At 56.4% G+C, this 13,028-nt stretch overlaps 1 protein-coding gene across 1 annotated transcript in view; it reads right to left on the minus strand.

Annotated features, from left to right (window-relative positions):
- Positions 1-2,715: 2,715 nt before the first annotated feature.
- Positions 2,716-13,028, minus strand: part of CRYBG2 (crystallin beta-gamma domain containing 2) — a 29,825-nt gene continuing 19,512 nt past the window's right edge. Inside the window, exons 7-22 of the mRNA XM_065421821.1 lie at positions 12,533-12,689; positions 11,787-11,926; positions 11,450-11,576; positions 10,952-10,987; positions 10,237-10,373; positions 9,852-9,978; positions 9,223-9,365; positions 8,776-8,902; positions 8,240-8,272; positions 7,801-7,913; positions 7,071-7,200; positions 6,767-6,906; positions 5,024-5,147; positions 4,039-4,197; positions 3,263-3,422; positions 2,716-2,804 (exon numbers count right to left, since the gene is read on the minus strand). Of these exons, the coding sequence (XP_065277893.1) occupies positions 2,716-2,804; positions 3,263-3,422; positions 4,039-4,197; positions 5,024-5,147; positions 6,767-6,906; positions 7,071-7,200; positions 7,801-7,913; positions 8,240-8,272; positions 8,776-8,902; positions 9,223-9,365; positions 9,852-9,978; positions 10,237-10,373; positions 10,952-10,987; positions 11,450-11,576; positions 11,787-11,926; positions 12,533-12,689 (1,942 nt within the window). The remainder of the gene's footprint in view (positions 2,805-3,262; positions 3,423-4,038; positions 4,198-5,023; positions 5,148-6,766; positions 6,907-7,070; positions 7,201-7,800; positions 7,914-8,239; positions 8,273-8,775; positions 8,903-9,222; positions 9,366-9,851; positions 9,979-10,236; positions 10,374-10,951; positions 10,988-11,449; positions 11,577-11,786; positions 11,927-12,532; positions 12,690-13,028) is intronic.

A 13,028-nucleotide genomic window follows, 5' to 3' on the forward strand; every position in this document is an offset into this window, starting at 1 on the left:
GAGCCGACTTACCCCGCTGTGAGGACGGCAGCAAAATCGACCTCCGCGGCTCCCCGTCGACGGCGCTTACTCCCACCTCCGCTGGTGGAGTAAGAGCGTCGATTCGGGGATCGATTGTCGCGTCCCGACGAGACGCGATAATTCGATCCCCGAGAGATCGATTTCTACCCGCCGATTCAGGCGGGTAGTGTAGACCTAGCCTTAGACTGGTGCAACTCTGCATCTAGACATGTCCTAAAACGGGTTAGCTTGGAGAGCGATCAGGAAATGTATGGGTGTAGCTGGAGCAGAATTCAGCCCTAAACTTCAGATCTGGGTCCAGATGTGGAACAGCCCAGAGCTCCAGCTCCAATAGGAGCCAGGAAGGGTGGATTTTGCTCACCTCTACTGGTAATAAGGCTGATGATGGAGGTGAGAATTCTGCATTAATACAATAAAATAGGGCAGGAGAGGATTATTCCACAACCCAGCCCATCCAGGATTGTAGACCTACACTTTGTCTTAAAAGCTGCCGCTTTCTTTTCGGTGTTCTTCTGATCCAAGAACGAGCGTTTATTTATTAACTCAACAAGCATCCATTACCCTCAGAATAAACTCTACCCATCTCTGGGGGCGGGGGGAAACGTACTCACGTGACTGCGTGTAATACTTTCACTTCCACCGGGTTTGTCTGCTCTGTTTCTGATCGTAAAGTAAAATGGGGCTACTGCTACTGACCTCCTTTATAAAGTGCTTTGAGAACTACAGATGAAAAGCACTATATAAGAGCTAGGTATTAGTATTATTGTTATAGATAAAGTGAAATTTTATACAAGCATAGAAATTAAAGGGGGAAAAGGCCCTCCCCCGCCCCATGCAGCCCATCTCTCTCCTGGTTACTGCAGGATTGTGTCCTGCAGGCCTTTTCTAGTGCTTTGTGTGGCCCGGAGCATGAATGTATATGAACGAGAGAGTGTGTGTTTGTATAATACAAGTGGAGTCTTGAGCAGCGAAAGCCACAGCTCCGCAGCTGGTTCAGGGATTACACAGGTCAAGGGAGACTGAAGTTGGAGTCAGTGAAGGTTGCAGCGGTCAGGCTCAATGTCTAATGCTGTTGATGCAGGTTTGGGTGTAGACCTGCAGACCAGCTGAATGACGATGCTGCTCCAATGACGGTGGAGGAGCCTGCACGGCAGCCTGCTGGGGGTTGGAGGTCGAAGCTTCATCGGAGATCTGCTGTGAGGTTCTACTGCGTGACATGCTAGAGGGCGGGTCAATATCACCTGATATTGGGATGGCAACTAAACAAGTGCAGGGCAACAGCTAACTCTCTGAATAGACCAGGGTCATTCAAGGGGCTTCGCCAGAACTACTGAATGGGACAGAGAGGCGTCACCCTCTGCAAAATCTGAGACCTCCTCCGTGCTTCATATGACACAGACGCCTTATTGAAGGTGAGCGCATTCTCTACACTTAATAGACAGTGTTCGGAGGACAGCATATGCAGGATCATAAACAGCACACTGGAAGCACTGGTCAGTGCTCAGCATAGGAGCAGGAGAGCCGATTTTTATTCCTAGCTCTGTCTGTTGTGGGACCTTGGGAAGACATTTCACCTCTGTACAACTCAATTGCCCCAAATGTAAACTGGGAGCTGCTAACCCCACAGGGGGTGGTGAGGCTTAATTTATTAATGTTTATAAAGTGCTTTAAGATGCTCAGCTGGGAAGTACTCCCCAGCGATGGATGCTAGCTGGCAATGCAACCAACGATGTACCCTGCAATTGCCACTCTGGACACAAGAGGGCGCGCGCGCGGTGGCTGCTCCCATGTTGTTACGGTGTGCAGCTGGTTGTGTGTGCAATGATCCCTCCCTTGTGTGAAAGGCCCTAGTGCAGGGGTTCTCAAACTTGTGCATTGGTGACCCCTTTCACACAGCAAGCATATGAGTGCGACCCCCCCCCTTATAAATTAAAAAACACGTTTTTTATATTTAACACTATTATAAATGCTGAAGGCGAAGCGGGGTTTGGGGTGGAGGCTGATAGCTCGCGACCCCCCAAGGAATAACCTTGCGACCCCCTGAGGGGTCACGACCCCCAGTTTGAGAACCCCTGCCCTAGTGTCTCACGTCCGGCATCTCAGAGACCAACTCAACGAGTGTGTTAGCGCGTGACTGGTGGTACAAACCGAGCACCCCGCCAGAGAGCTGGTGTTAGAAAAAGGATCGTATCCAACGCACACATAAATACAGGGGCTGAGGAAGCCATGACAGGGCAGGAATCTGCATTTCAGTCTTTGCTGTACAGCCCAAATCAGTCGCACCAGAACCGGCTCGGAGCCTGAGGACTCCAGATGGCCCATTGCACGCGCTCACAACATGTGTGCACACGGGTACCGCATGGCACTACACAGGTGATTCACTATAGTTCAGGTGGGTCCTGATGAGCCCCTCAATGCTGAAACAGGACAGGCAGTGCCACCTCCACTCCCAGGCAATCCCTGGAATTGACGAAGGGTTGAACTGGAGTAGTCACAACCCTAGAATGGCCAGCGGGCAGAGGAGAGGCTGCAGAGACGTGCCTGTCCAGGCTTCATTCCAGGGCAGTGGATACTTTCTGGTAGGAGCACCTCTGAATCATTTTGCAAGGAACCCTGATAACCCAGAAAGACCATGGGAAGAGCTGGGGGCACTTGGTGGCACCTCCAACAGGATCCAGGCCTGAATGTAAGCTCTTAGAGCACTTGTATGTCCCAGATCTGCGTGGGTCTTTCCTCAGCCACGTCCCAGAGGATGGCGTGATCTCGGTCATACAGTCTGCCCCCTGCACAGAGAGAGGGGAGAGTTTGATGGAGAAAAGATAGGAAGTATTTTCTCTCTCCCTCTTCCCCGCCCTAAACTCCACCCCCTTCTCCGCGTAGTCCTGCCAATCTCCCAACTAGGACCCAGTGCTTTTAGTCACTATTTACAGGAGCTGAGTCATCGCCTCTCTGGTAGCTCAGTGCCCTTATTTTGCCCCTTGGGCTCTGCCACTCGGCCATGCAGCCTCTCCTCTGAGAAGTCTCCAGTGGGGAAATAAAAAGCCTCAGGTTTTCCCCCTCTGCCCCACCTTTCGAAGAAACAGTTTTCCACCCAAAAACATTCATAGCAGTCAAATGATCCATCTCCAGTGGGCAGGGCTGTCTCTGCCACAGCCCGGAGATTTTGGGAGTAGATCTGAGGACCTGGAAAACTGCCCTCCCTGCCCCCCGAATTCAGAAAGTGGGCAGGCCCAAGCCTCACCTTTCACATCCAGGATCATGTCCTCGAACATCTGGCTACAGATCCGCCCGAAAGAATCGATTCTCCAGGTTTGGCGGGGAACTCGGCTCTCAGCCCACAGCACCACCTTGGCGCCTTTCCCGGCCAGACCAATCACCTGCAGGCTCATGGTGGGGGCAGCCTGAAACCAGCAACAGCCAAACCAGTCAGCCCCTCTGCTACCTCCCACGCCCGGCTCAGGCCTTCCAAGCTCAGACTTGCCCTCGCAGTAAGGGACAGGCAGAGTTCAGTGCAAAGTGCCAGGGACATTCCTCCCTGCGATACCAAGTGCAGAACCGATGAAGGGGGACGTCAGTGCTGGGGGAGCCTTTTTCCAGGGGCACACACTGCTCTCTGCTGGCTGCCCCGCACCATAATGGGCTGGGGAGTAACCCCAGAAACTGAGTCCACAGGTGTGACATCCCCCCTGGCAAGAGGAGAGCCATGGGTCCATTGCAATGCACCTCCCTGGGAAGCCATGATCCAGGGGGACCAGCCCCAAACAATCCCTCCAGCTCTGGGGGTAGGGTAAGAACTGAGAGATTAACAAGGTTGCCATGGTAACCACTCACGGAGGTATGCACATACGGACACCGTGGCCATCAGCGGGGATTGAACCTGGGACAAGGGGTGTGGATCTGGGGTTCTGCTTTGGGCATGTCTCAAGCCACCTACAACCCATGCAATCCAGGGCTCGCGACATCCCCATGAGGCCCCTCCGAGTCTCCAGTCACCCTCACGCACGGGCCAGGCCTAACCTGGTTTTTGATGAGCCCTTCCTCGTAGTACCAGATGGAGCTGCTCTGGTCACTCAGGTCCGAGACCACCACGCGTCCTGCTTTCATGTCCTCAACATCGTCTGGGACAGAGAGGAAGAACCGCAGCTCCGCGTTTTTTATCCGGAAGTAGATCCGTCTCTGGAAGAGACAAACCATGAGCTTCTGCTGCCCCATTTCACAGCATCGCTCACCATGGCCACCCTCCTTCTGGTACAGAGCAGCAGTTACATGGCTTGGGTCTGGTCACAGGTGAGTGTAAAGAGCCAGCTAGTGTAAGGAGAAGCCGGCTAGTGTCCCTGTGCATCACTGCCCTCTACTGGATTGAATCAGAACTGCTCCAAAATGTGTCATAGGCTCTACACTACTAACAGCTAATGGAGATCCTCCTTTAGCTCAAGGGGAAAAGTGCTGGGCTTTAGGAGCAGGAAGAGCTGAGTTTTGTTCCTGCAGTTGATATGAAGTTCTGACCATGGCATAAACCATGTAGAATAAATGTATTGCCCTGTCCCTTCCTCTTGCAGCTCCAGATGTCCTAATGACCCTCCGCACCAGCTGAGCAAATCCCCAGACTAGTGCACATGCGTCTACTCCAGCTCAAGTGTAGATGTACTCTGGGCCAAACCTTCCTATACCAGCTCCATCCACGGAGTGTAACTAGGAATCTCCAGCAAACCCCAGTGAATTCCTAGTAAATCCCAGGACATCTTCATGCACTCCCGGTAATCTCAGCACTTTTTCTCAGTCCCCTGGGCTCCTGGCCCAGACAGAGAGGGAACAGCCCGCTGGCAAAGTGTCAGCTCAGTAGGAACAGCGTGGGCTGTGCTGGTGACACATGGCTGTCAGCATCACTTCTGTTACTCCCCCGTTGAGAAGGTGGGCTAGGAAAGAGCAGGGGACTCCCTCTCGGGTCTTCCCTGCCTCCAGCACACACAGCAGTGAGGGAAGTTTGGTGCCCAGCACTCACCTGCCGGATGGGGTAGAGGGAGCCTATGTGCTGAAGCCCGCTGTAGGTCAGCCAGTTGGTGATCTCCGTACAGTCCAGCAGCCACTGGCGGCCTCGGAAGTTGCTGTGTTCACACAGCACCCATCTGGGGGGAGGGAGCAAAGACATTCTGGTACCTTCCCCGTGCAGAAGAATGCTCCAAAGAGTGCACAGGCCAGGAGGGGTGTCGCCCTAGCGCAGGGGGTCTTAAACTTCATTGCACCACGACCCCCTTCTGACAACAGAAATTACTGCACCACCTCAGGAGGGGGGGCCGAAGCCTGAGCCCACCCAAGCCCTGCCACCCCGAGCAGGGGTGCCAAAGACGAAGCCCAAGGGCTTCAGCTCCGGCCGGGGGACTGGGGGTTCAGGCTTCAGCTTCGGCCCCAGAAAGTCTAAGCCAGCCCTGGCGACCCCACTAGAACAGAGTTGCAACCCACTCTGGGGTCCCGACCCACAGTTTGAGAACCGCTGCCCTAGAGACCCCACCAAGCTCTATGGTAGTTGCATGCTCGATTGGGTAGCAGCGTGGATAGCCAGGGACTGGGAGTCAGGACTCCTGGGTTTTCTCCCCAGCTCTTAGAGGGAGCACGGTCTAATGGCTACAGGAGGGGACTGGAAATCAGGGCTCCTGGGTCCAGTTACGGGATCGGTGTGTGACCTGGGGCAAGAAGCTCAACTTCCCTCTTCCGAGCTATTTTTCTATAACTAAATGCACGGATTGACAGCAGCGAATCTGCTCTCAGCACCCGGCCTCGGGGAGCTAAGCCCGTCTGAAAAGGGGTCTCCAAGAATATTTCATCCCATCTTTAATTCAAGGCCAGCCTGCTCTGAGTTAACACCCAGAGGGTGTTACCTGGGAAAATTGCCAGGCATGTGTGTTTCAGGTTATTCTTTAACCTTCACGTTCTTCCACAACTGGGGCAGGGCTCAGCAACCTGGGAGTGTTTGTCAACCTATTGTTTCGGCCTGAAAGCTGCACAGCCTGGCTTCCTGCCAGCATGGGGGCGGAGCCAAAACACACCTGCGTAGCTGACGTGTGGGGCGGGGCCCTGGGTCAGATGGGGAGAAGCAAACAGAACGGGTCTGTCCTGGTTCTGGCTCTGCCGGCTGTTCCAAAGCAGCGCCCGTCTCTGGGGAGGAGCCATAGAGGGGGCACTGAGTCCTTTCCCATAGCACATTGTGAAGGGGAGACCTGGGAGAGGTTTCCCCAGCCTGGTTGGCCTGGGGCAGCTGTGACCAGGCTCCTAGTGTCAGCTGTGGGCTGGGCTCTGGCACAGGCTGGGTCTGACTGTCCCGGGCTCAGGAGCTGGTCACAGCCGTCAGGAGGCAGGCAGGGCTTTCCCCGCGGCTCTGAGCACGGTGTGGAGTGGTTCCCTCAGCGTCTGGACACTTCCCTCTGTGTGACACGGCTCCGAAGAGAATCACTATCGGTCACTGTCCTGGGTACGTGTCAGGCATCACAGAAGGGTGGCTACCGTTCCCTACTGCAGGGGGGTGACGGAGATCCGAGGTGGGTCACAACTGAGCAGTACCCAGGACGTGTGGTGGGGTACGGCACTGCTGGTCGTGATGGATGCGCACCCAGTGGGCGGAAGGTCACTGCTGGGCACTCTTCCTGGTTTATCCAGGCGGATCACTATTTCCGGATGTCAGAGGGGGCCCCTGGGAGGACGCTGGCCCCTATTCTTGATGTGTGCTGCTGGGGGAAGTTTGTTCACTTACATCCCGCCTTTCACGCGCACCGACAGCACGTGGTTATTGAAGCCCTCGGCCTGCAGGCTCCGCACCTCGCTAGTCAGCTCTATCTCCTTCCCTTCAAAACACTCCAGCCCATGCAGGAAGATCCAGGGCTCCGAGAAAAACTGCAGGGAAAAGGGAAAGGGATGGAGGCAGCAAAGGGGCAGGATGGGGCAGGCAGGGAGAATACACATGGTGATACGCATCCAAACGGACAGACGCGCTGGGGGCAAAGCCAAGAAACTGCTAATGGGGAGGAAGAGGCAGCATTGAGATTTGAAATACTTACAATTGGGACCTTCTGCAGCGACCGGATGGCCGTGGACGAGCCGCAGCCCATGGCGGTGAGCGACGGATACTCGCCGTCCGATAGAACGTGCTGGTCCCCCTCGAACTCCCGGCCGTCGTAGAGAATCCAGCTGGAAGTGAGATGCACCCACAGGCATGATTCTGTCCCCAGGGGCTGGGGTGCAGGCAGGGGGCTGGGGTGCAGGCTCCCAGGGCTCTTCCCAAACCCTCCTCCAGTGCCAGTGAGAGGAACCCCTGCAGCCCCCTCCAAACACAGGGAACCTCACCCCCTCCTCCCCTCCTCTTCCCCAGCACGCCCTGCCACGCCTCTAACCAACCTGCAAGACACCTGCATTCCTCCGGAACCTACCAGCCCCCACATCCTTCCCTCCTTGGAGCTGGCAGTCCCCTGCAACTCCTGTCCAGATCCTCCCCACCCCAACCCTCAAAAGCCCATGTGCTTCCCAGCCCCCTTGCCAAACACACAGGGCCCAACCCCCCAAATCTGGAACTGAGGACCCTACTCTTCAACTCCCCGAAGGGCCCGCTGGGGCAGAGCCCCCAGGCGTTCCTGGCATGATCTCCCACCTTCCCAATCACCCCGTCAGAGCTCTGGGAGGTTCGTGCAGCCGCCAGCATTTCGACACCTGCTCGGCGGCCCCTGCTTAGTAAATACGGCGTGCAGCTCAGAGCATGTGCGGCAGCTCTGGCAGGGCTGAAGGACGCGTTACCTGCCTCCGTGGACCCTGCAGGACTGGGGAGCGAAGGCCTCCGGCAGGGACATCTGATCATCCTCAAAGGAGATGTGATCACCAAGGTAATCGGGACCTGAGAACAGCTGGATCTGGAGAACCCAAAGAACAAAACTGAATGAACTGGGCCTGGGCCAGCAGGGTATGGGGTCGGGGGGGGGGGGGGGGGAGATTTAATGGAGATGGGACCCGGGGAGGGATACATGCGACTCCTCCAGCAGGCAGCTCATGGCACCTCGCGAGGCAACATCCCCCAGCAGCTCAAGCTTGTGCGTCCAACCCAGCACCAAACCAGCGCCCGCTCCCACTGACATCCCCTTACCAGAGGCACCCAGACCCCGGGGGATGGGCACAGCAGAAAGGCCTAGACTGGAGAGAGACAGATTACACCCCCGCCCCCAAGGATCCCACCTCTTACCCTGGAGACAAAATGCAGACTGTGCTCCCCGACCTGGAAGAAAACAAGCCGCACCGGTTACTATCTCACCCTGCCTGAGCCGGGGCACACACCACAGCGGTGAGCACTGCGCTCAGACGGGGCCTCAGCAACCCCCATTAACGTCTCCCCCAGCCTGCGCCAGGAGCACACGCCCCACACCAGCTCCCTTCACGCCCCGGGGGGCTTCCCATGATGTGCTGCAGAGCAAAGGGCCCCGATTCGGAGCAGCTCTGTCCCCACACCGAGCACGGGACGGGCGATACTCCCTTTGCTGGGAGTATTGCCCTGGGGCCATCTCCCCCCACTGGCCACTCCCTGTACAGCAGGAAGGTGGATGGCAACAGAGAATCAAGCCCAAAGAACATAGATTGAAGGACTTCTTTCCTTAACACCCCTTGGCCACAGGGCAAGGGCAAGGCAGGGTGGGACTCTTTTGCCCAGAGGGGCAGGCAATTGGGGTGATGTGGGCTCCCTCACGGGGGGCGGGTGTATGGGGAGACACAGGGCTCCCTCACCTGGAGGACAGGTTGCACAGAGGAGATCCGGCCGGCACTGGCTCCCCAGTCCTCGCTGTTCCGATACACTCCTTTCTCCAGGATGTACTGCTCGCCTGAGAAGTTTGTGTTCTCGTAGGCCACCCACCTGGCCAGAGAAATGGAACAGGGTGACTTAGGCACCCATCTGGCTCTCAATGCGCCCTGCCAATCATACAAGGGTTGCACGTGGGGGAGTATTACTTCCTGACCCCAATGGTGAACAGCCCTGAAGCATGTGGATTCCTACCCCCAGTCCTTAGCACAAATGTTCCTGCCTGTCACTAAGTTACCCAGCACTGGATTTGCCAAGACCCTAAACTCCTTTTCCCTCTTCTATGCTGAAGCAGTCTCCCTTGTTCCCTGTTACAGCACTGTCCCCGCCCCCCCACAGTCCAGCCTCACCCCGCCCTTCCCCAGGGCGCTCACACTCCACTCAGCACATGGATGGACTGGGTTGTGATTCCATAGCCGGCCAGCTCCACGTCGGGCAGCGCTTCGCTTAGCTCCACACTGGGCCCATCCTGGAAGTCCATTGCCTCGAAGAGCACCAGCGCCGGGTCCGAGAAGTCCTGTGGGAATGGGGAACCCTCTCTCAGTCTGTCTGTCTGCCTGACTCCCTCCCCGGTGTGTCCCTGCTTGGCGGTGGGTGCCACTGGGGCACGGCGGGCTCCCTCCACAAACACAACCTGGGTCCCTAGTGGTGCTGGATGCTGCAGGTGATGGAGAATGGGATAACTGCTAGCTCACCGGTTCAAATCCAGCCTGAACAGTTGTTACCAGCCGGTGCCCTGTGTGTAATGAGTTTGGTGGGTCTTCTGAGTCCCAGCGGGACAGGTGTCACAGCTCAAAAGCTACTGGCACTGACTGGCACCCTTCAGAGCGGGCAAGGGCTGGCTAAAGGCGCTGAAGTCCCCAGGCGCTCTGACTTCAGCTGAGGCACGTGGGCGGGCAGCGTGGGAGAGCCTGCCCTGCCCAGGCTGGCGTGGGTAAAGGAGATGGCAATCCAGCCGTCTGCTGTCAAACACCCTGCCGGCCCCGCCGCTAGCTCCTCTCACCGTCCGGATCAGCCGTAAGGACATCAGCTCGTCGCTGTAGCCTCCCCACTGCGCCCAATCGTGGTATTCGCCTTCCTCCAGCAGATACTGGTGGCCCCGGAACCCCTCCTTCTCGTAGCCGACCCAGCTGAAGGAATGGAGACAGACAAGCAGTCAGTCCCGTCATGCACCTTCTGGACCCACACTCACCCCCAGGCTATTGAGATGCTTTTCCTATTGCTGGGGGACCCCTTTCCCCTTTGTGTATAGGGGGCGCTTCCCCCAGAACAGCTCCCGGGCTTGCAGACCCCTGGGCTCCTTCTTCACCTTGGACTTTGGCCACTAGGGCACTTTGCAATGATGACAATCTCACCCTCCGGTCTCTGCAGTTCCTCCAGACACTCACCAGCCCCCCAGGATGCGCAGAGACCCCACCGTGGACATCACAGGGCCCTGGCTGTTCTCCTGCTTCTTCAGAGCATAGATGTCTCGGTTCACTTCGCAGCTGTGGCCCTGGAAACATGCCTTCTCGTAGATCACTGCCTGGAGAGACACAGGAAACACGTGGGGGGGAGGGATAGCTCAGTGGTTTGAGCATTGGCCTGCCAAACCCAGGGTTGTGAGTTCAATCCTTGAGGGGGCCTTTTAGGGAACTGGGGTAAAGATCTGTCTGGGGATTGGTCCTGCTTTGAGCAGGGGGTTGGACTAGATGACCTCCTGAGGTCTCTTCCAACCCTGATATTCTATGGCGATTGAGGAATCTCAGATCCAGACCTAGTGACTCCTGCTGGGACTGGAGTAGCTGGGAGCTCCCCCACAGCCTGTGCTCCTGCCCCATTCCCTAAAGTGCCCCCTACTGGAAGAGGCTGGAGTAGCGGGAGCACTGCCACAGTCAATCTTCTGACACCGTTCTCTATAGTCACTCCTCCTAGCAACAGCTGGGAGTGGGTTGTGAGCAGTCCCCCAGCCCATCTCTTGGAGTGATCCCCAACAGCACCTCCCGGTGGGAGTGGCCGGTTCTGCAGCAGCTGTGAGCACTCTGGACACCCTTCCCTTTGGGAACTGACCCTTCACCTGATCAGTTTTAGGGCCCTGGCTCAGCAAGTCCCTTCCTCTCTTACCTTGGGCTCCCCAGGTTTCTCTACAGCAGGGCAGCCCTGAAACAAGAGGAAACCAGAATGAGAATTGCCTGGCAGAGAGAGAGAGAGTGAAGCAGAGCACAGATTCAAGGCTAGAACCAGACAAGGCTAAGGGCGTGGGGCTCAAAAGCTACTGAAGTGAAATCAGGCTGATTTATAGTCTTGTCAGGAAGGAGGGGGCTGCGTGTGAGCTTCAGCTTGTCTTCTGCCCTGTGCAGCCCTGGGGATTCAGAGCATTCCTGCTTCGTTCCAGTCCCCACAGTGCACTGGCCATTTCACTAGGTCCCAGACCCCTTTCTGAAAATGCAGCTCGGGACAAACCATCTCCATCAGGGGAGGTTCAAATTCCAACGGTGGTGGCCATCCCTTATCAGATATACTTGACCCTGATACAAGGCTGTCTATCTTAGAAGGGACGGCGTGATTAGCTGGTAGCATCCCGCAATGGGAGGGTGGGAGGCACCAATGCAGAGCACTCACCAGTTTAATAGGATGCATAGAGCAGACGGAAGGGTCCTTCGCACCCCAGGCTTTTAAATTGGGATACCCGCCAGGCTCCAAAACATAGGGGTCGTCATCAAAGAAAGGTTTGGAGTAAATCAGCCACCTGGAGGACAGCGAGAAAACAATTACATACGGACAAGCTTTGGGCCTGATCCATGGCTCTCTGAACTCAATGTGAGTCTTTCCACTGATTTCAAAGGGCTTTGGATCGGGCTCCTTCTCTGGTTTTCGTCCCCCTGGGTCGCACTGGGAAGCCAAAGCAGGAAGAGAGGAACCCCGCCCAGACCCCGGCGCCACAGTGCGCATGTCTTACAGGCCAGAGTGGACAATGATGGAAGAGGCCTTCAAGGGCTTGCCATGGACCCGGGTGTCTTCTGAGGAATCCATGAACCTCACTTTTGTGCCTTCTCCATTCTCCTCGGTAAACAAACTGATCTCGGGGATCCGGTAATCCTGAAACAGGAGACAGCAGCCTGCTAGCCAGCAGGGACCAAGGTACCCTTCATCTCTCCCCGAGCTTGTGCTAAGAACCACCCCAGGGAAACCTACCCCGGCCTCCAATCAGGTGCCAGCTGCTTCACTCTCTAATTTAGATCCCAAAGGACAAGTTAAGATCAACATCCATCAAGGGCTTTTTCTCAGGTTGCGGAAAAGGAGTTCAATGACACCTTAGATTCTCCTTCAAATGGACCTGAAAGCCCTAGAGATTCCAAGAATCTGCCTTGTAAAAAAAATCCACTGCTCCATCCCTGACGTTACTCTTATTATTGGCCTCATCGTTGTCTATGTTGACCTCCTACAACGAACGCTTCCATGGACAACGATCTCATCATCACTCCATTGGCACTGCCCCACTGCATAGCCCTCCCTCGCACTCTGCTCCCGCACCAGCTGCCATGCAGGCCCTTCCGCTGGGCTGGGGCCACAAAGTTCACGGGCGTTGGGTGTAGGGCTTGGCCTCAACTCTACTGAACATCCCATTGCTTTGGAGGAGGTGAAGGGTTTTCTAAGAGGATCAAACCCACCCAGAGACCAGCCTCGATGGGGTCCCGCACTTACCCTCACCACCCTCTTGAAGGAGCCGATGCGGAAGGGCGCGTTCTCAGGCGCCTCCCCGTCTTTCCCATAGGCTGTCCATGGATTGTTGATCTCCACATCCCCCTCGGCCAGCACACACTTCCGCCCGTGGAACCGCGGCTTCTCGTACATCACCCAGCTGGAGGGAGCACAGCGCACGGGAGGGGGGCTTGCACCGAGAGCACTGCAGGGTAACCCTGCTGCCTGCCAGCACAGCCTCTGAGCCTGTGCCCATCTTGGGAGTCCAGCACCGCTTGCCTGCCCACTGGGACCCTGCCCAGGCAAAGGGAACCCTAGTGCTCATGTGGCATCCCAGTGGTTCAGTGGGACTCTGTGTAGGAGAAAGGGTCTTACCTATGAGGATGACTTTGCAGCATCAGGGCCTTGGACAGTAACCCGGGGTCAACACACAGCCGGGAGCAAACCAGGGGAATAACCAGGGAGCCCCGATTAAACAGTGAGCTGATAACTGAGAGAC

Source organism: Emys orbicularis, chromosome 23 (assembly GCF_028017835.1).
Source record: "Emys orbicularis isolate rEmyOrb1 chromosome 23, rEmyOrb1.hap1, whole genome shotgun sequence".
NCBI classification, from domain to species: Eukaryota; Metazoa; Chordata; order Testudines; family Emydidae; genus Emys; species Emys orbicularis.